Source organism: Meles meles, chromosome 16 (assembly GCF_922984935.1).
Source record: "Meles meles chromosome 16, mMelMel3.1 paternal haplotype, whole genome shotgun sequence".
In the NCBI taxonomy this organism is placed as follows: Eukaryota; Metazoa; Chordata; class Mammalia; order Carnivora; family Mustelidae; genus Meles; species Meles meles.
In genome coordinates, this window is record NC_060081.1 from 55,107,498 (window position 1) to 55,129,130 (window position 21,633).

The window sequence follows — 21,633 nt, forward strand, 5'->3', positions numbered from 1 at the left end:
CGCTGAGCGCCAGGAGGGAGAGTGAGCTTGGGGGAAGGGATGGGGCATGCTCAGTGGGGCGGGGCTCTGCCCCTCTCTCCTTGGAGCTGGTGGGACCCCAGGCCAGGGAGCTCTGCCTTCCCCACCCTGTCTAGGACGTTGCATTTGAACTGAGCCTTGAAGGGTGAGTTTGCCAAGGAAGCAAGGTGGGGGCGAGGCCATCTCAGGAAGTGGGGACACAGCAAACAAAAGCACAGGGCAAAGATGCTTCTTTACAGAGAAGTCAGGGTTACTGCAGGGACGAGTATCAAAGTGAACATGGGGAGCGTGTGCGGCAAAGGGCTGCCACAGGCCCCTGCAGGACTAACAGGCAGAGAGTGGCCAGGGATTTGAGGTGGAGGCATGTCCACGCCAGGGCGTCGTGCCCAAACCACACAGGGCAGATGGGCTGCCCGAGCCGCTGGGCCAGCCCTAGAAAGGAAGCCAGGAGACGGGCTGTCTGCTTCCTGAGCACAGGAGTGCAAGCGGCCAGGCAGACCCAGGCCACCATCGAGAAGACGACGGGAAATAAAAATAGAAATCCCAACTCGACAGAGAAGGAGGCCACAGAAGGCCACCTGTAAGTTCCCGTAATTCAAAACCACAGCAGATCCAAACCGCATCAGCTATCACGCAGAGCTCTGGTGTCTGGAAGACATGCTCACGCATATGAAATGCTTCCGTTTATATGCGATGTCCAGAACAGATGAATCCATAAAGACAGAGGGACGAGAGGCTATCCAGCGGCCTGGGCCATGACTGCTAACCAGGAACGGCATGGGGTGATGAGAATGTTCTGGGACTGGATCCCGGTGAGGGTTGCACGATTCTGTGCCCACACTAAACATCGCTGAATGGTACACCTGAGAGAGGGGGCTTGTACGGGCCGTGAATGACATGTCCCTAAGGCTGCAGTTTTACAAAAAGAGAAAAGAGGTTAGAAGCCATGGTTATGTCGGCCTGCCCTGCCCCCAGGCCCCGGGGCGGCCCAGAGTCGGCTGCGTGTTCGAACGGACACCGTCCAGAGGGGATGACGAAGAGTCAGAGGGCAGTGCTGAAGCTGCGATGGTAAAGGTGAAGCCCGTGGCCCAGGACGGTAGTAGCCAAAAGGGTCAGGATTTGCCCTCAGGTCTGGAGATTGAGCTTAGAGGTCACCGTGGGGGCTCCCGGGGACCCCTGGGCTGAATAGGAGCGCAAGAAAGGTCTCTCATGATCTCCTATCGTCTGTAAGCAGATGAGCCAGAAAGGCCTCCGGGGCCTGAACCGGTGGGCCCAGAGCCCCCTGGTGACTCCCTGAGCAGAAGCCAAGGGGGGCCGAGGGGTTGTTTCTCCCTGGCAGAGAAGGTAAGACAGGAATATGCCCTGTGCGCCCCGCTCCCCAGGTGGAAAGGAGCCAGGGGCTAAGAAGTGGCCCAAAGGGGCTGCCAGGCTCAGACTAGGAGAGCACCGCCATGGGTGTGGTGAGGACCAGGAGGCCGGCCGGGAGAGCAGCCGAGGGAAGAAGGGGATGGCTGGGGGCTCCAGAAAGGGGATCCTACAGGGCTCCACTGGAAGGGAAAGGGCAGGCTGGGCGCCTGAAAGCCCTCAGCCGCTCCTTCCTCCCAGAAGTGCCCCGGGGCCCTGCGGCCTCTCCATGTGGTGAGGGCAGCGTGCCTCCAGGGCTGCCCCTGGCCAGTGGCTCACCGGTCCTGCAGCCGGTCCTGGGTGTCTTTCAGTCGCGCCCTCAGGTGCCGGATGCACACCTCCTTCTGCTGCAGGGGCGTCAGGTACTGCTCCGGGGTGGGCGGCTTGACGCCGTGGTTGTCGCTGCACAGCGTGTACTTCATGGAGCGCCTGCAAGGGGACACGTGTCAGCGGAGAGGGGGGAAGATGCCCTCACTGTCCTGGACCCATGACCACCGGATGGCTCCGGGCTAGGTCTCCCCCGGCGGCCGGTGTGGGCCTGAGAACGAGCAGGCCTTCTGGAAGGTAGGATTTGTTAAAGCTCTTCTGAATGAAGACCCCAATGGGGAGCCCGGGGCTCTCCTAGTCAGGGGTGAGGACACAGGATGGAGCAGGCGCATGGCCTGGCACCGTGTGGGGCGCTCTGCTGATGCTGCCATCTCAGTCCTAGAGGGGAGTCCCAGAACTCCGGTGTGTGGTCTCCGAACCCAGAGAACGAGGTGGGGGTGCACCCCCCCTGCGTAATTCTCCCAGGGCCTGTGGGGGTGGGGTAAGGACTCACCCCTGGGTAGGAGGACACACCCCCAGAGCTGAGAGCCTTTACGACCCCGAGGGGGGACCCGGAGCAGGCATAACCATCTCTAAACCCACGCCCCGGTGCCCTCCTTGCTGTCCTCATGTACATGTGGGCTTGCACGACTATGCACATACATGTACTCGGTGTGTACAGCCGAGTACAACGGACCCCGGTCCATGCATGCCTGCACGCCCACCTCCGTGTTTGCACACCCGTGCCTCCCACTGCCCTGTGGCCACCCTCAGGGACACTCACAGGGACTAGCTCAGCAGCCACACATGGCGTCACACAAATGCAGACGCTTTCCACCCCCCACCTCCTCCCACACGTGTGAACACCCACGTTCTGGGCAGCCACTTGCTCACAGCTGTGCCCTGAGGTGGTAGCAAGCCAGGGGCACAGGCCACCCAGCCTGGGGTGGCACAGACGTGTGTGTGTGTGTGTGTGTGTGTGTGTGTGTGTGTGTGTGTGAGTGAGACTCCCTGGTCTCAGCACTGCAAAGTAGAGGAATTCCCACTCAGTGGAGGAGGAGGGAAGGCCAGAACTTGTGCCCATGAAGGACAGCACCCAGTCCCAATATCCCGTGGCCCAGCTGCCTCCACCCACAGCCTCTGGCCCGCTGCTTGCTCTGGAAACCTCCTTGGATCATGGCCTAACGGCCCAGGGCAGGTTGTCAGACAGCCTGGCAAAGTCCCGTGGCCATCCCACGCTGTTCCTTCAGGGGACAGGGACACCAGGTTTAGGGAGGGGCAATGACATCCACAGATCTGAAGAAGATAGGCCCAGGTTTGCTGAAGCGGCCACACCGGAGGCAGTCTGGAAGGTTCTGGGGGAGCCATCTAACTTTTACTGAGGAAAAAGTAGCTCAGACTGTCCGCCGCTAGCGAGAACATGTGGCTAGAGGTGCAGAGAAACGGGAACAATTCTCTCCTGCTGACTCACCTTGTCATCCCTGGGTATGACTCAAGTCCTATCACATGCTGGCCTGTTTTTGGCATGACAAGGGGCACGTGTCATGGGTTGGAGCTGGGGACATCCCCTCTGTGGGCCACCATGCCAGGACTTGGGCTAGAGGGGCGCAGAGCGGCGGTGAGTGGGAAGGGGCTCCTACCTGGGCCCTGGGCACACGAGTTAAACTAGGACAGTTGAGAATTGGAGAAGAAGCTGTTTTCACTCTTCCATTTGCTTTCATAAGTGGCTTTTTTCTAATATAGTATTTCACGCTCATACGTTTTTAGTCAATAGCTCTATCTTTGCAGAAAATATATGTAAATAACTGAGAAGGGGGTGCCTGAGTGACTCAGTGGGTTAAACCCTCTGCCTTTGGCTCAGGTCATGATCCCAGGGTCCTGGGATCGAGCCCCACAGGCTCTCTGCTCGGTGGGGAACCTGCTTCCCCCTCTCTCTCTGCCTGCCTCTTTGCCTACTTGAGATCTCTGTCTAATAAATAAATATAAATTTTAAAAAATAATATTGGAAAGAGAAATTGAGCTTTAATAAATAAATAAAGAAATAAATAAGTAACGGAGAAGAAGAGGATACTGTAACTCGTGGGTGTCCGCTGTTCCCACCTCAGGATGCCTGTGTGCACTAAGACCACAGCCAAGGTCCCCCTGCTCACGCATAGCCACCACTGTCCACATGGGCAAGAATACCCTCCCACGGGGGCGGTGCTCAGCCTCAGGGCTGGGATCATCCCCATGCACTGCAGTTAAGATGTGCACTGCAAAAATCTGCTGCTAATGAGAAGGTGTTCAAGTTGCCAACTGGTTTTGTGAGCACATCATCATGTTCACGCCCCCTGCACTTGGGGTGGGGTCCTGGCCAGGAGGCTGGGGCATGGGTCCTGCACGCGTGCATCACCCATTACATGCGTCAAGGTGGAAAACTCTGAGAATGGCTGCCTCGGCGCGATCTGAGTATCACTTCCCACCAATGACATCCTCTCCATTGGAAGAGCAAAACCAGCCTTCCCATGTGGCCAAGGGAGCCACAGGCCAGCCTTGGTTGCTCGGGATGCTCATGTGGGACCCAAGTCCTCATGGTGGCAGCTCCCCTTTATGGGCCACCTGCAGACATCGACTCAACGAAGCCTGCGGGATGTTAGCCCCACTTGACCGATAAGGGAATGCAGGCTCAGGGACAGGAAGTGTGAACGCCCAGTCTGCGCTCCCCGAGCTCCGGGCTCCACTGGGGGATCCGGATGGAACGCTTAGCATCACTTCACGTGCCTCCCCAGCCTGCTTTTCTGGTTCCATTCTGCCATTCCTGAGCGCACAACATAGCCTCTGCCACATCCGACTGCACTCGGCCTCCCACACCGGCTGCACCCCTGCTGCCACGCAGGTGGCCCCCGCCCGAGTAGCTTGCCCCTCTCCATTCTTGCCTTTCCCCCGGGAGAACCCCAATTCTGTGCACGGAGGCGGGGTAGCAGGGACAACGCTGGTGGCCCCCACGCCACCTGGCCGGCAGCCGCAGCCAGGGCCGTCCCCCAGTGCCAGCCGGCCAGGTGCGGATGGCATCCCTGGCGTAGGTGTCCCTTTTCAGAAAACATGAGCTTCTTGTCATGGGGGTGGCCTTTCTACCTTCTCGCTTCCTGGCTCCAATGCTGACCTGATGCCTAGGGGTGTAGGACTGTCTGGTCAGGGTGAGGACAAAAGCTGTACCCCAAGGATGGTGAAGCAGGAAGACAGGATGGGACTCCCGACACTTCAGGGAGCTGCCTGCTGCTGGGCCCCGGTTCTGGGAGCATCACCCCTGGCTCGTGTAAGCCCCGGTCTTGGGGACAGGGAGTCCCAGAGCATACAGACAGGAGTTCCGCTTCCCCCTCTCGGGCAGGAACTGAGCCTCTGGGGAAACGAGCTGCTGGAGGCCAGTGAACGCCGGAGTCAGCCAGTGCCTGCCCAGCCACACGGGGCACAGGAGCAGGGGCACAGCTGGCCAGGCCCAGGAGTGGGGGGGGCTTACCTGGGCGTGGGGCTGCTGTCGCTGCCCTTGCAGGAGCCTGAGTTGCTGCTGCTGCTGAGAGAGGAGGTGCCGTAGGCGTCCCGCACGCTCACGGGGGGAGAGGTGCGCCTGGAGGCAGGAAGAAGAGGCAGGTGCTCGTTCTGGCTGGCGGGCAGCTGCGGGCACTGGGCAAACACCGCCAGGCCGCTGCGGCCCAAAGGGCCCCCGCTGCGGGGTCATGGGCCGGGGAGGGAGAGAAGCAGAGGAGAGAGGGGGACGCACAGACAGGGGTGACAGAACAGACAGCGCAAATCAAGATGGAAAACCAGGTGGAGGCCGCTCCTCCTGGCTCCCCAGGACAGGAATGGAGGCTGGACGGGGCCGAAGGTGGGGTCCCGTTTGCCCTCGCTAGGGGTCCTCAACTTCCACGGTCCCCTGAGCCCCAGGGAGAGCCCTGCAGGGGCTGACACGGGTGGGGCAGAGGGGGCATGCAGGGGTAGGGACCGGACGAGGGGCACACACAGGCCAAAGGGGGGCGAAGCGAGCCAGGGCGGAGGAGAGCAGGAGACCCCTCTGGTCACTGGGAAGCTCGACAGCAATACTGAGGTGGAGGGACCCAGGGGTTTCCACGTCAGAGAACTTTTTACCCTCTGTGTCACTTGAGCCCTTCAACAGCTCCTGGGGGAGGTGAGCGTTAGCAAGCCTGCTCTAAGGCTGGGAAAACTGGGGAGATGACCTGCTCAGGGACACACTGTAAGTTGGTGGCAGCGGGGGTGGGTGGGGGCAGAGACCCTCCCTCCTCCCACCCTCCGAAGCCAAGGGGACACTCACCTGCGGGATCCAGCAGAGGCCCGTCTACTGCCCGGCAGGGACATGGCCATGAGGCTGCGGGTCCGGGTGAGGGGTGGGAGAGGCGGTGTCCCCGGGGCTGAGGAGAGAGGGCGCGTTGGGGGTGCCGCGGGGAGGGCCGGACCAGGCCATGTCATCCTCTCACTGGGGCCGCTGCCTGGCATGGCTCCTCCTCTTACCCTTCGGCAGGACACCCCAGGACCGAGCAAGGGCCTGGTGGGCCAGGCGCTAGCCACGGCGGCCTTCACCAGCGATGTTACCACACTCCTGTGCCCTGACTCAAAGTCTCGGTCGTCAGGGCCTTGGGAGCAGCCAGAAATCATAGATCCAACCCCGGGTTCTCCAGATGACGGAGTGTGGACAGCGAGCTTGAAGGCCTTGCCCAAGGTCACACGGGCATCGGGGCAGGGCCACGTGACCACCAGCGCAGCACTGTGTCCTCAACGCTACAAGCCAGGCCCCCCGATCCCTGACTCGGACCCCACCCCGCGCTGGACAATCCTCCCTCCTCGGCGGGGGCCGCAGGCCGGAGCACTCCTGGAGCAGGACCAGGAACCCCAAGTTAGGCTGGGCTAGTCTCGACGTCACCTTCCCAGAGTGCCCGCTGGCGTGTGGCTTAGGGCTTCCTGTCTATAGGGGAGACAAGACAGACCAACAGACCGGCACACGTGTAGAAAGACATATGGACAAACACGAATGTGAAAAGGTACCACATCCCTGCCATTCTGAGACAGGCTGCACACATCTCTGGGAGCATGCTTGGGGCCTGCTCATGCAGTGGGACATGCAACTGCCCCCCCCAACATGCGTGGGGCACACGGGCATGCTGTACCCCTCTATGCAAACATGCGTGCTGACTGGCATGCGTCAGGACAGAGCACAAGCTCGAAGCAGATGAGCAAGGGGACAAATGGTTACAGAAGCTCTCCTGGGGGCGGGGGGGCGGTGGTGGTTCTTGGTGGGCAGGAACAAGTAGGAAGCAACCAGGCCTGCAGAGACCCATCCTTGGCACTCTTAGGGCAGCCCTAAAGGGGTTTAAGGAGGCGGGAAGCCCCCCCGTTGGGCTGGACGTTGGCTGTTGTAGGAAGGAGTCCTGCACTGGGCATCATTGCAGAGCTCCGGGAACCCGAGATGGAGGGGTCTGGGCTCTGGGCCGCCCCGAGTCCTGTGCCGGCTCCAGATAGCCCTGTTCCCTCCTTCCATGCTCAGAGCAGGGACAAAGGACAGGAGCCTGGGGTACTGGAGACGTGGCCAAGGACACCGTGCCCCGACCTTCCCCCATGCTGGAGAGAAGCGTTCACCGAGCCCCACTGCGCGCAGACCCCGGGCCAAGCTCATTACGTACAGTGCGCCATGGGCTCCTCCCAAAAACCCTATGAGGAAGCGCTGTGATTAGTCCCCATACAGATGAGGAAGCTGAGCCTTCAAGAGGGAGGGACGCACCCCATTCACACCCCCAGCATGGGGCAGGGCCAACAGGGGGCAGGCCGGCACCAGCTGTTGAGGCTCAGACAGAGCCGGGGTCAGACTCTGGAGTCCCCTGGCCAGGCATCACCCCTTCCCACGTCAGGGCCTCTGGGGAGCCCGCTCGGCCTGCCCGGTGGCGGAGCTGCCTCCTAAGGGGACAAAGGCACCGCTCAGGTGGCCTGTTTCCTGGCTGTGACACAGAACGGAGCCTGTTCCCCTGGAGGGCCCAGACACAGGCGGCATTGTCGACCCGGAGGTGTCGGGTGCCCTGCGCAGGCCTGTGACCTGAGCTGCTCGTCCCAGCTCGGGGAGGTGTCCCACCCATCATGCCCCGGTCACGTGGACAAGGCCTCCTGGCACCATCGGGCCAGCCCCTGGAGGAAGAACCATGGGACCTTAGTGCTCCCCGCACTTGTCAGGAAGACCACCAAGGCACTGCCTATGGGCCAGAGGGGTGATTTGTTATCAGATTTGGGCCCGACATGCCCTAGCTCATGGCCAGACAGACCCTGGCTTCTAGTCCCGGGCAGCCTGGCTTCCCTGGAGCCTCACCCCTTCCCTTCTTGCTTTTGGGATGATGCACTGAGGGGGCAGTGCCCTCAGGAGGACTTCCTGGCAGAGGCAAGACTCGGGTCGAAGGACAGGCCTCTCTCTTCCAAGCCAGCTTGGGCCAGGGTTGCTACGGAGCTCAGAAACTCCAGGTGGAGGCCCAGGCCTCTGTCCGGGGAGGCAGGCCACATGCATGGTTTGCCTTGGAGCTGAGTTGGCCTCAGTACAATGAGGGCTTTGTCTCAGCGGTCCCTGCTACTACCTTACCTCCCTCCTCTTGCGCTTGCTCTTCTTTCCTCCCTGGCCAGGGGTGCTGGGAAGGGGACAACATTTGTACCTGGATGGACCCAGTGGTCTCCGGGGAGCCCAGAGCTGGCCATCCCTCTGGGACAGAGGTGGAAGTGGCATTTCCCCTGCTGGGATGGGACCTTGTAGGCGGGATCCCTCGTGGGAGGGCAGAAGCCACCCAGGCGCAAAGAGAGCCACCTCTCCAGGATCCTGCTCAGAGGCTGGTGCGCTCTCTCCAGTCCTCCCTCCCCTTCCGGGCCCCAGAGAGGAGGCAGGTTGCCATGGTGCGTGTGTCGCCCGTGCCGCGTGCCTGCTCCCAGAGTCCCCCAGCCCTGTGCCCAGGCAGCCAGAGCCGGCTGCTCGGAAGGGAAGCTGCGAGGGAACCCCTTACTGCGGGGGCTAGGCTGAGAGTCTCTTTAAATCATCTCAACACCAGAGTAAAGGCAGGCCTTCCCTCCAACCTCCTCCACTTCCCCATCCTGCCTGTCCCCCGAAGGCCTACACTGGGGGTCCAGGGGATCCAGCGGGATCCAGGGAACAGGAGACAAAAGGATACAGAAATAGAGCCAAACAGATCTGGGCTCAAATCCCAGCTCCGTCCTCCGGGTGCCTGCCTTGGGCAAGTCATGCCCCTTCTCTGCATCTCAGCTTCCTTATCTGTGACAGAAGGCACCTCGTGGCCTACTGTAGCTGGGGCTTGCCCAGCACCGTACACACTCAAAAGTGGGACTCGCCAGTATCTTGGAAGTTGATCATTGCAACACAACGTCAGCTTCAAAACAGAAACACAGTCAAGGCATTACGTGGCCTCTCAAGGGTCAGAGAAAGCGTCTCCAAAAAGAAAGTTACACTGGGTCTTGAGGGATGAATATGAGTTCGTCAGTCAGAGAAAGCAAGTGGGAGGGAAGGAGAAGGCTGGGCAGAGGCAGTGAGTCGTTCAACGGCATGGCAGCCGAGGAAACCAGGGTGCCTGGTGAGGTCAGAGGCACAGTGGCGGGGGGGCTGCAGGACGAGGCAGTGCCAGGCCACACAGAGCCACCTAAGCCAGGATCGTGGGCAACAGGAAGCCAAGGAAGGGCCTTGGAAGGGGGACGGACGCGATCGGACTTGCAGTCTAGAAAGCCCCTGAGGTGGGGGCCTTTGCGGAATGTGGCTGGGGAGAACATAGGCGGGGAGACCAGGTGGGTTATCGAGCCCTCCCAGGTGAGACGTGAGAAGAGCCATGGTCAGGGGGCCGCAGAAGCAACAGAGGTGAGGCCATGGAACCTCGAGGTGCATCAGGGGCCCCGATTATGTAAAAATTAGGCATTACTCTTGATTCTGGCATTCAAGGCCTGCTCCTCTATACCCCTGCCCCGTGTTCTCAGCGGCCCTCTGGGAAGTCCCCGCCAGTCACTCCTGCTGCTCTGCCTGGGCCATCAGTCCAGCCTGCAGCCTGCTCCCTGCCTGTCCTCATGCACACATCACGTGCCTTCTGCAAGGCTGTGCCCCGTGGTCCTCTCCCCTGGACTTCTCCCCTCACTCACCGTCATGACCACTCAGCATGCATGCCCTGGGGGGAATGTCAGGGAACAGCACCCTCTGCGGAGTTCATAAAAACAAACACAATCCAACACACTAGTCTTAGTAACACGGTGGTTTGAGCAGGCACATCTGGGAGGCCAAGAGTTAGATTAGATGGTCTCTAGGACACTTCTGGGTCCAGCTTTCTCTGATTCTGGGCTGTTAAGGAAATGATGGACTTTCAATGAATGCTTTCTCTCCTTCCATTCCTAGGGCTCCTGGGTTTCAGCTTCCACCCCTGCAACCTGAGAAAGCTGCACTCTTCAAAGAGACACTGGCCTTTTACTCAGTGTCATGGGCAAGAAACCAGGCACTTGCGTTAATCTCATATTCTAGCTAATTGAAAGTCCCCATACATACTAGAAATGATTTTTTTTTTTTTTTTTTGCAAAGACTCGGCCATCAATAGAAGAAGAAAGCTATCCTGAAATCCAAGGGAACAGAACAGCCTGTGTCTCATGACTCAAGCCTCTGACAGCTGCAGAAAGCAGAGCCTTGCGATCAACAGAACAGAACTTGGGAGGGGTCCTCTCTCTGCCAAGACAACACGAGAAGGCAGAACATTCCTCCTGTCAAACAGCAGAGCGCCTGGTGCTCCTCGAATGCCAAAGCCAGGAGAAGCAGGAGGTGGAAGGCTGGCCCGGGTCTGTGCCAGCAGCCATGCTCTGCGTCTCGGAGGATTAGTGTACCAGGGCTCTCCATGGCCGAGGAGCTCAGTAAGCCTTCCAGTGGCTTCGTGACCTCAACAGCCCCTACGGTTGTCTACATGCTCAGAGAAACTGAGGACCTTTCTCCCTGAACTTGGGAAGCGGGCAGCGGTGCCATTTCCCCAGCTTGCTGCCTGTGCTCTGCGCCAGCTGCTCTTGGAGCTGGACCCAGAGATGGGAACCTCTGGGCTCCTTCTCACTGCGGCCACCCCAGTGCGGTAGCTGGACACACAGACCCATGACCTGGCCAATGCCCGAGGCCAGAGGGACAGTGCGGAGGGCTGCGATGGCCACTCCACAGCGGCCTTCAGGGATTAGACTTGGATTCCAGGCCTTGGTGAGCGTCAAGCCCTGTGGTTTGCAAACCATTGGGAGAATTTGCCTCTGGGGTGTGTGGGGTGGGCTCAGGCCTCCTTCCCCGCTTCACCTGCAGGGACCCCCCCTCCCCACCCAGCATCTGACCCACACGTGCAAGGTCTGCAGGCAGACTGCTGCTCTAGCTAATAATGCTTCGCAGTTTAACATCTACGTACTGTGTCTTTTCCACAGGGAGCCAGTTCACGTCTAGAAGGAGGGATGCTATCACCAAAAAGAAGGACTATAACCAGTGTGGGGGCAGGAGGGGAGAAGCCGGAGCTCTCGTGCCCTGCTGGTGGGAATGCAGGGTGGCTGTGGGAAAATGGGGGGGCATTTCCCCAAAACATTAACTGTAGAGTTACAACAGAACCTAACAATTTCCCTGGTAGGTAGATGCCCCGAAGAACAGAAAACAGGAACTCACACACCAGCTGGTTTAGGAACAGCAGCACTATTCACAGTGACCAAAAGGAGGAAACCAACCCAGGAGTCCGCCAGAGTCCAGTGACTGGATGGACCAAACATGGTACATATGGTGACTGGCAGGACGGCACCTGCCACAGCATGGGTGAACCGTGAAATACACCAGATGAAAAAAGCCGGACACAATAGGCCACACGTTGTCTGATTCCATTGATATGGAATGTCCCTAGCAGGCAAATCTGCAGACACCGGAAGTGGATCAGTGGTCACCAAGGGCTGGGAGAAGGAGAAAGAGGGCCTGACGGCTAGTGGGAGGCTCTTTTGGGGAAGATGAAAATGTTCTGGAACTAGATCGTAGTGACGGATCACAACACTGTGAATATATTAAACCCCCCTGAATTGTACATTTTTTGGAGGCGTTTCTTCTCAAATTAATTTATATTCAATTAATTAACATATAGTGTATTAGTTTCAGAGATAGAATCTAGTGATTCATCAGTTGCTTATAATACCTCGTGCTCATTATGTCATCTGTCCGCCTTAACGCCCGTCACCCAGTTACCCCATCCCCCTACCGACCTCCCCTCCAGCAACCCTCAGTTTGCTCCCTAGAGTTAAGAATCTCTTACGGTTTGTCTCCCTCTCTGCTATCATGTTATTTTACTTTTCCCTCCCTTCCCCTATGATCCTGTTTGGTTTCTTCAATTCCACATATGAGTGAGATCATACAATCATCGTCTTTCTCTGATGACTTATTTCACTTCGCATAATATCCTCTAGTTCCATCCATGTCATTGCAAATGGCAAGATTTCTCTTTTTTTGATGGCTGAGTAATATTTCATTGTCTGAACTGTACATTTTAAAAGGGTGGATTTTATGGTGTATGAATTTTTGTCACCATAAAAAAAACCACATTTTTTAAACCTACATTATATGTGTATATATATTAAATGAACAGACAGGCCTGGTCCAAAAAAGGGGAACTCATGTAGGGTGGCTCAGCCAGGGGCCATGGGGTAGGAACCAGACGGAGCCCATAGCCCTCTGCCTGACATCAGTCGGCTGGCCCCAGGCCCTTTCCTGGAGCTCCTGACTCTGGGTCAGCCCGGAGGAGACAGGAGACAGAGTTTGCCCCTTTGGAAGTTTTGTGCCGCCACCAGCCCATCTGATTCTTGCTCATTCCCGGTGCAGGGAGGCCGGGTGGACACCGGTCTGTCTGATGTGTGGGAAACCTGAAGCTGCAGAGGTGGCAAGACTGCCCAAGGTCACACTTGGATTTACAGGCCGTCGGCGCCTGCATTTCTACCGCATCAGAAGGTCTCATAATATAATGCAACCGGGACACATATCGTTACGCTGCACAAGAGAGGAGAAATCTGCTTTCCCAGAAGACTCAGACCATGTGGAAGAGAGGGGGTGTGAGGTGCTTCTGCAAGCTTGGACACCACCAGAACAGGAGGTAAGCAGAGGAAGGAACAGCATCAAAAAAGACATTTCTCACGTGCCTCTCCCCCAACCAGTGTTTCTCTCCGCACCCCCCAGAACCCAGACTGTGGGTAAAGGAGAAGCCATCACGTGAAGACCACCGTTCTCCCCTCCCAGCAGCCCTGACATCCTGCCCCTTCGCCGGGCTGCTGAGTGAGCTCTCCTCCACTGAGGGGCCCTCAGCTCCTTCCGGCCACCTTGTTGGGTCCCTCTTGGTGACCTTGAGTCTCAGTCATGGTGCATTTGGTGGGAGTCACCCTTCTGACCCCACCCTTCTGTCTAGGACCCAGCCCACAGAGTGGGTGGACAGATAGATGGAGGGCTGGGGATGTCCTAGGCCATGGGAGGATGGAGAATTTCTGGCTTTTCCTACCACAGCTTCCCAGAGGGAGATCTCTCTTTTCCATTCTTCAGACAGTCTTTGTTCTACCACTACCTCGGGAGCGACTCTGGAATTCCTGGCGCCCTCTCCCAGCCCAGCCACCCTGGGGTGGACTCCTATGTGGGCAGGGGGCAGCAGGGGCACACCAGTTTCTGTCCCCGCCCTCCAGCTGCTCAAGGGCTGCCTGTCTGCAGACATGCACGGGGAGGTAGGGGACCCGAGGGGCTCTGGTGCTGGCCTAGCTCAGTGGCCGCCTGGCAAGTGACTCTGGCAGATGGAGGCCCTCAGCGACCTTGGCTGTAGCATATGCTCTCCTGGGCTTCCTGGCTGATAGAGCTGTCAAGCCTGAGCCTGGCTCCTCTCCCCACCTCCTCCTCGCAAACTTCCAGCTCTAAAGCGCCAGAGGAAGGGGAAGATGGAGGGACCTCTATGTCTCGGGACTATCTTGCTGGCCCAGGTCTTCTCCTGGCCCCCTCCCCACTCCCACATTTACCCCCAAGTACCAACAGGGCAAACACGCTCTCAGAAGTCCAGAATGGAAGGGATCCTGGGTAGACTTTGTCACGATCTATCATTGTGCAGCGAGAGAACCCCCAGCCCTTGCCCTCATTTGGATCCAGGCAGAAGTTCTAGAAAATAAGAATGAAGGGTAGCTTTCTGGGTAAAGAAGTCATGGAAGGGAGGCCTAGAGGTAAGACCGCATACGTCCCACCCAGTTCAGGGCCGCTCACAATGGCATGCGGTAAAACATACACCAAAACCGGGGAGGGCAGAAGGGAGTGCCACAGCCCGATGACAACGCACTGTGGACGAGGCTCAGAAGCAGCTCTGAGCTTCCTGGCCACCAGCGCAAAACAAGAAATGCTGCCCAGTCTCGCTCTCACGGTTACAGGAGAACAAGAAGCAGACCAGTTCTTCAGGAGACATAAAGATCTTGAAATGAATGCTACAAGAGACACGTCTGCATGGGATTTGCAGTGGGGAAGGACTGCCCATTGGGAAACCTGCAAGTTCAAGGAGGGACAAGCCCTCAGAGCCTACCCGGAGGACCCTGTGTGTGCCGGTGCTCCACTGATGGGAGGCTGCAGGACACATAAACACATGGGACACAAGGACCGAAGAGATGTGGGCCTGTCATTCCCTCTGCTTGGGATCACAGCCCCTTTCCATGGAGAGCCCCTCCCCATCTGAGATCAGATGGCGTCCATCTTCCTGGGAACCACATCAACCCCAGCTGTCTCTGGCTCTCCCTCCCTCCCACTCTCACTCTCCCCAGCATTGCTTCACAATCTAGCCCAACTGCCACTCTTTCCTAAGCAGAAAACCACAGATTTGCCAAAGGCCACAGTGTGACCTGTGGGAGCAGAGACATGATACCAAGGAGGGCCAGCTGATTCCCATCCCACCAACCGTCCTGGACATGCTGCTCCTGCTGGGATCCAAGTCTCATCCATCTCCTTGAAGCTCCTGGGGGCTGCGCAGGGGGACATTAGTCCCACTGGCCTAAGGAGGGGGGACACTAGTCTGGCCCAACCGGTGCTATTTGAGCCCAGGAGCCACGCCCCGCCATGTCAGCATGCTTCATCTCTCTTCCCAGGTCTCCTTTCCTTCCCAGCGGCTGGCTTCCCTGCCATCCTCAGCAGATGATCCCTGTCTGGCTGATTTCCAGCGGGCATTGCTCATGTCAGGCCCAATTCTTTCACTGTCGCTAAGGTCGGGGGCCTTTTGGCAGGGCCTGGTATGGCTCACACTTGCTAAAGGAGGGTGGGTAATTATAAACCTTTCTCTCAACCAGTCTTCCCTCTCTGAGGAGCTGCCCCACCCCTTCATTTACTGAAAACGAGCAGTTAAAAATGCCTTAAAAGGGGAGGCGCCTGGGTGGCTCAGTGGGTAAAGCCTCTGCCTTTGGCTCAGGTCATGATCCCAGGGTCCTCAGTTCGAGCCCTGCATCAGGCTCCCTGCTCGGCAGGAAGCCTGCTTCTCCCTCTCCCACTCCCCCTGCTTGTGTTCCCTCTCTTGCTGTGTTTCTCTCTGTCAAAGAAATAAAATCTTTTTAAAAAAAAAAATGCCTTAAAAGGGAGATTCTGCGACCATCTGTTTGACTTTGAAAGTCCTTTGAATAGTTAAGGTTAAGAGGCTTAGTCTAAAAGGCAGGAACCATGGCTTTGGCCTCCAGTATAGCTGGATTTGAATTCCAGACTCCATCACCATCTCTGGGACAGCAGGACTTGACTTCTCTGAACCTCAGTCTCTTTACCTGTAAAATGGGGCTACTTCCAGTTGTTGCACATGGTCAGCAAGAGGGCCACGACATGCCTAGCAGGAGCCCAGCGTACACAGCGTTCCACAAACAGGAGTCATTATTTACCAACCCGAATCTAGTCTTAATTCTGGTGTTATTCATACATATTACATCTTCACCCCAGTCCAGAATCTAATCTGAAATATTATAATAACTAGTATCTCAGGGGTCCCTGACCACAGAATCATTCGTAGGCACTTAGGTCCGGTGCAAAAAGAAGAAAAAGTCACAAACCAATCCTTGCCTACCAAATGGTGGGATTTCAGGACATCGCCACTTTGATCTAATGGAAGGTCTTAATAATGAACACATCCAAAATACGAACTCCTGCTCTGGATGTGAGGCCTCCCTGCTCCCTCTCTGGCCCAAGCCAGCAGCTCCCTCCAGGGGATGCACCCATCAGTACCGAGGGCTTTTTGTAGTATGACTCTGGTCCTGCCGCTCCCCTGCCCAAAACCTTTCCCAGTGGCCCATGCTGGAATGGAAGCGGAAGTCCTTACTCTGGCTAATGCTGAGCCCTGCAGACTCCCCCCTCCTTCTCCCTCTGACCTTCACCTCCTACTCCCCTCACGCATGCTGCCCTATAGCCACACTCCTTTTCAGGGCCTTTGCACAGGCTCTTCTCTCTGCCCAGAATGTTCTCCCCGACCTCTGCCCGTGTGTTCTCTCTCCCCCTGCGGGTCTTTACTCCAAGGCCACCTTCTCAGTGAACCTGCCTCGACCACTTTGTTCAAATAAAATACAATCCTTCCTCCCCAGCACTCCTTCTTTCTGCTCATGCATTTTCTCCATAGTTCTTAGCGACAGATGGTTCTATGTTACTTTATTTCCAGAATATAAGCTCCAGGAAGGTAAGGAAGTCTATGCCTTTTGTTCTTTATATAATTCTCAGCACCTAGATCAGTGCCTGGCACATCAGAGGCCCTCAATAAATATTTGCTGAATAAGTGGGGTGATGTCATCATCCAAGTACGTGCAGGCTTCTTAGCAAATCAAAACGGGACGGGGGCGGGGGGGAAGCTCCATGGCCCTGGGTTAATATTATTATATTACATTATTATAGTCCTTCGTACACGTGGTGCTTTCCTGCTCGACCATGAGCCGAGAGTTACCTGAATCATCAGGATGTAGCAGGGACCGGAGGGCAAAACCCTTAATAACCACACCTGAGGGGAAAGGATGAAAGCCGGCACTTAGTCAGCACCCAGCCAGGCCCTCCGAGGAGTCCTGGGGGCTCCACATTTATGCTCGTAATTCACACTTACATCCCCCCCACAGCTTAGGGAGTGTTCTCTCCATTTTACCACCAAGGAAGCTCAGACTCGGGGGACCCACTGATAGGTATGAGGTGGCAGTGCTGGGAGGGGGGCGCCCAGGACCAGCGCAGCTCCCCCTCCCAATTACATCTCCGCACCAGAAAGCCCAGTTAGTTGTGCCAACAACTCCTAATCTTGGTAGCACCCCCCCAGAGAAGGATGAAGGATACACGATTCTAGGGAAGCCTCATTATCTGCAGATTCTGTATTTGCTAATTCACCTACTCGATAAAAGTTATTTGTATCCCCCAGACCAATACCCACGGTTCTGGGGGACGCACACAGCGGGTGAAGAACGTGAGCTCCTGATGTGCACGTTCCCAGCTGGGGTGGAAGTGACCTTGTTTCACTTCTTATACTGCAAACAGGTCCTTTCTGCAGCCTTAGTTACCTTTTTTTTTTTTTTTTTTTTTTTTTTTACATTTTTGTGCTTTTTGTCGGTGATTTTGCTGCATAAAATGACCCGCAGTGTAGCTCGGGGGCTAGCGTTTCCACGTACAAGAATCTGTGATGTGCGGCGAAAATCCGTGTGTCAGGCGATATCGTTCAGTAGGAATTACCGAGCTGTCTGTATGAGTTCCACATGGATGACATCAACAGTTTATATTAAAGAGTTGTCTTTAGACAGAAACACCCTAAACTGAGGCAACGTATCGATCCGTGGACGGAAAGGGTGTGAGCATTGGCTCGCCGGAACCCAGCCCTGTGTTCTTCCTCCGCAGCGGCGGTTCTGTAGTCACTAACTCCAGGTCTGCTGCGGCTTCGCAGAACACACCAGGGCAAAGAACAAGCATGGACTACACTAAGCCCAGCTCTCCAGGACACTAAGCCCAGCTCTCCAGGTTGGCACACCCGGGCCCAGCTGTGTGTACGCACAGTGTGCACACGTACTCCCACTCCGCGTGTGCTTGGCTCCAGGTACCCAACATCCCCGTTAGCCCCGGCACCTGCCAGGTCCCCTCCAAGGGGCATGATGGTCGCACACAGGGCCAACTTCCTTGTGGGCGTGTGAGGTTCATCATGGTCAGGATGATGAAGCCAGGCTGTGCAGGCCAACTGCCAAGTGCTGTGCCCAGTCCACAAGCCGCAGCTGGGGCAGTTTCTGGCAGGCAGCAGGGCAGAGCCTTTTAAAGTCCATGTATCAGCCCAGGGCCCAAGAGAGCCTCTTAGGTCCACCTCTTCCTAGCAGACTGGCCTTCCTCCTCTGACAGGCGTGGGCCTCCTTCCGCCTAGGCCCCTCTCCATTGGTAGACTAGGAGTCCAGGAACCAGACAGCCAAAGCCAGAAGGTGCCAGAGATGGTGACTCCAGAGGTCCCAGGTGGGCAGCCCACAGGCCACATCATCATGCCTGTAGACCGCTTTCCCTCGGCCTGCATATGTATGTATTTTCATCTGAGTTGGCATTAATAAATTGAGACATTTTGTATTTTTTAAAAATCTAGATTGCAGGGCACCTGGGTGGCTCAGTGGGTTAAGGCCTCTGCCTTTGACTCGGGTCATGATCTCAGGGTCCTGGGATCGAGCCCCGCGTCGGGCTCTCTGCTCGGCAGGGAGTCTACTTCTCCTTCTCTCTCTCTCTGCCTGCCTCTCTGCCTGCTTGTGATCTCTGTCAAATAAATAAATAAAATCTTAAAAAAAAATCCAGATTTCTGGCTTGTCTGTCTCTGCATGGCTCTGACCCACTGAGGCTGGGAGGCAGTTCCTTTTGGCTAGCGTTCTTATCCGTGCTCTTGCTCTCACACCTGGGCTGTTTTGCTTGTTAGCCGCCTGGCGTTGGACGTTGGAACCTCTGGTCTAGTCCAATCTCTCTAAGTAGGGGGTGGGTGGTTTGCCCGAGGCCCCAGGTCAATCAGTGGTGGAGCCAGGACTCAAACCCTAGACTGAAGCTTTGCATCTCCAGCACTGAGAGGCACAAGGAGGCTGGGAACCTGCAGAATGGGGACGTGGACTGAGGGGGAGAGTTTGTTCAGCTAGAGGCTGCTGAGGCCAGAGAGTTAAAGCAGAGAACACCTGCTCTGCCTGCTGTCAGCCGAAGGCACTTCTCCCCACCTGCTGGCGAGCTGACCCTCCCCACCCTGTAAGATAAACTCCTGCACAGGCTCTGTTGACACAGTGCTCTCAGGTGTCCCTCTCACCTATCCTGTCCCACTCCCCACCTCCCTCCTGTCCCACTCCCCACCTCCCCCGCCCCCACCTCGAAGTCAAAGATCTTCAGAATCATAAGGGTAGGGGGTGCTGGCATGCCCGGCAGGGGCTTAGTCCTGGGGCAAAACCTAGTTCTTAGCAGAGAATCCACTGTGAGCGTTACCTTCCTCATCTGCAAAATGGGGTATCTGTTGGCAGAATTTAATTAGGTAATGGCCCAGTGAACACTAGTTTCTTTCCCTTATTTTATAAATAAGGGAAATAAGGGCCTGGAGACAAGTGAATGATTCATTCCAAGAAGTTCATGGAATTGAAAGGGACTCCCTTAGCTCCCACTGGATAATTTTAAAAGGTTAGATATAGTTATATTTGTGAAGGTATTTATTATAGTTATAAAAGTAGTGCAATTAAAAAAAAAACCTTTCAGTTTTGCTACTCAAAGATAAACCACTGTTTAATTTCATTGCCGTTTCCTCCAGTTTTTTTCTAAGCACAGAAAAACACGGTTTTGAGGGGAGGTGGGGAAGTGTTTTTACGTCGTTATAAGCATGGTACATATGCACCTTTACAGCTTTTAAAAATTTAACGTGGTTTAAGAATTGCCTATGTCATGGCATGTTCTTTATAAAAAATATTTTTCCTAAAGATTTTTTTTTTTAAAGTAACCTCCATACCCAACGTGGAGCTCGAACTTACAACCCTGAGATCAAGAGCCGCACGTTCCACCGACTGAGCCAGTCAGGCGCTCCTATAAAAGGTATTTTATGGGCTGCACAGTTTTCCATTTCATGGGCCCGTCATGGCTAAGTTAACGTCCTCCCTTGTTGACTGTTTAGACTTTGCCACTAGCAAAAAAAAAACCCGCTACCATACAGACCTCTGTGCATAATTATTTTCCTGTATGCAGACCTACTTCCTCAGGATAGATCCCCGGGGGTGGGTTTATAGCCTCACCAAGTATGCTGCCAAACTGCTTTCTGAAAGGCCTGAGTTACCAGGTGATTCTCTCCCCCGTCGCACACGCACATCGGCTGTGTTTCCCACTTGACGAAACCACCGGCGCTCAGCTCTGCCTCTTAAAAGGCAAGAAGTTCAAGCTCAAACAGGAATTATCCAGGATGATCTTTCAGTGTTTCTTCAGCTTTGGGCCAAGTATCTTCACCCACATGGGGCAAGGGGGAAACTGCCAGAGGCACCGAGCTCAGGAGTGGCCTGACTCCAAGCAGGACTGAAAGCCAGTCCCCCAGAGCCTCTCCTCCCTGCTGACAACAGCACTTCTTCCCCATATGGCAGATGTGGCGGGTGGCTTCAGTCCACGTTCACCCAGCCTCTGCTGTGTGCTGAGTGCTCCCTAATGGCCCAAGACTCCCTGTTCACAGTTCCTGCCAATGAGGGGCTATGACAGGAGGGAGGGGGCCAGTCCCTCTGCAGAACTCAGGAGAGAGACCCGTGAGCAGTGAGCAGGGCTCTGAAGGATGGGTGCAGAGCTGCATCCCAGATGCTGGTGGGGAGGGGGTAGGGGCCAGCAGGAGACAGAGAAGGAGGACAGCTCAGGGGCAGTGGCCCAGGGGAGTGGAAGGGGAGGCTGGACACAGGCGGAGGGCCTTTGGAGCCTATGAGTTCTGAGCAGAGGAATGACAATGTCGGGTTCATCTTATAGGAGATGATGCTGTCCCAGCTGTGCTGGGGATGGGCTGGAGAGGGATGGGGAGGGGCACCAGGAGACCCTAAAGGGGAGCAGAGGAGAGGGAATGAGAGCAGCAAAGATGACTTCTAGAGAAACTGAGGACGGAGGCTCCTGAGGGCCCAGAAGAGAGGGACGGTGGGGAATGAGGGCACGGGGAGAAACGTGGTGGAGGTGTCTGGGTAGGCTCGGTGCGGGGTGAGGTGGGGGGCAGACACCACTCACCGCCTGCCCAGTGTTCACTCTCCCTCTTGGTCACAGGACCCTAGTGTGGGACAGGGGTGGCGACTGCACATCCGACCTGACCCACACAAGCCCACAGAGCAGCCTCAGCAGTACTGGCCTCGCACCGTGAGCCGCAGCACCCCGCCTGGGCTCACAAATGTGGCCGCAGGTCTCTTAGCCCGCAAAGGCCCAAAGAGGAGTGGGCCTCATACTTCCGGCCGCTCGGATCTCCCTAGGGGCCGGGGACACGGTGGATTCCAATTCAAGGCCCAGCAGACACCTGCTGACAGAAGTCAGGCAGCCTAACAGAATGATCCGGGAGTCCTGAGAACCCCACGAGCTCACCGTGTACTGGGAAAGCAGCCCAGAGAGGGGCCACTTCTCCTGGGCCACAGCCTGACACAGTGTCAGCAGCCAGGACCCTCAGCTCTGCCAATGACTGACTCACGAGCCTCAGGGCACAGCTCCCTTGACCTCTTGGTACCTCAGTCTCCCCATCTGTAGAATAGAGAAAACACTTTGCACCCAATGGAGTGGCTGTGCTAACCTGGCAACTGCCTTCCTCGCCAGCCTGCTTCTCATCACGTCTGAGCCCACCCTGTGAACTCATGTTTTGCCGATGGCAGTGCCCTCTGCCCAGAAAGCCCTTCCAAGCTCTCCTCATCCTCCTCATCTTCCAAGCTCAT

At 56.4% G+C, this 21,633-nt stretch overlaps 1 protein-coding gene across 12 annotated transcripts in view; it reads right to left on the minus strand.

Annotated features, from left to right (window-relative positions):
* The window catches only part of SNPH (syntaphilin), a 35,824-nt gene that overhangs the window by 5,115 nt on the left and 9,076 nt on the right, over positions 1 to 21,633 (minus strand). For 2 of the 12 annotated variants that reach the window (XM_045981113.1, XM_045981114.1), the window contains 3 exons: positions 6,035 to 6,131; positions 5,225 to 5,332; positions 1,702 to 1,851 (listed from right to left, as the gene is read on the minus strand). In XM_045981113.1, coding sequence (XP_045837069.1) covers positions 1,702 to 1,851; positions 5,225 to 5,332; positions 6,035 to 6,084 — 308 coding nt within the window. In that variant the 5' untranslated portion in view covers positions 6,085 to 6,131. Of the gene's footprint in view, positions 1 to 1,701; positions 1,852 to 5,224; positions 5,432 to 6,034; positions 6,683 to 7,397; positions 7,426 to 9,882; positions 9,938 to 21,633 lie in introns of all 12 variants that reach the window. The other 10 variants (XM_045981109.1, XM_045981110.1, XM_045981105.1 and 7 more) reach the window with 9 other exon arrangements.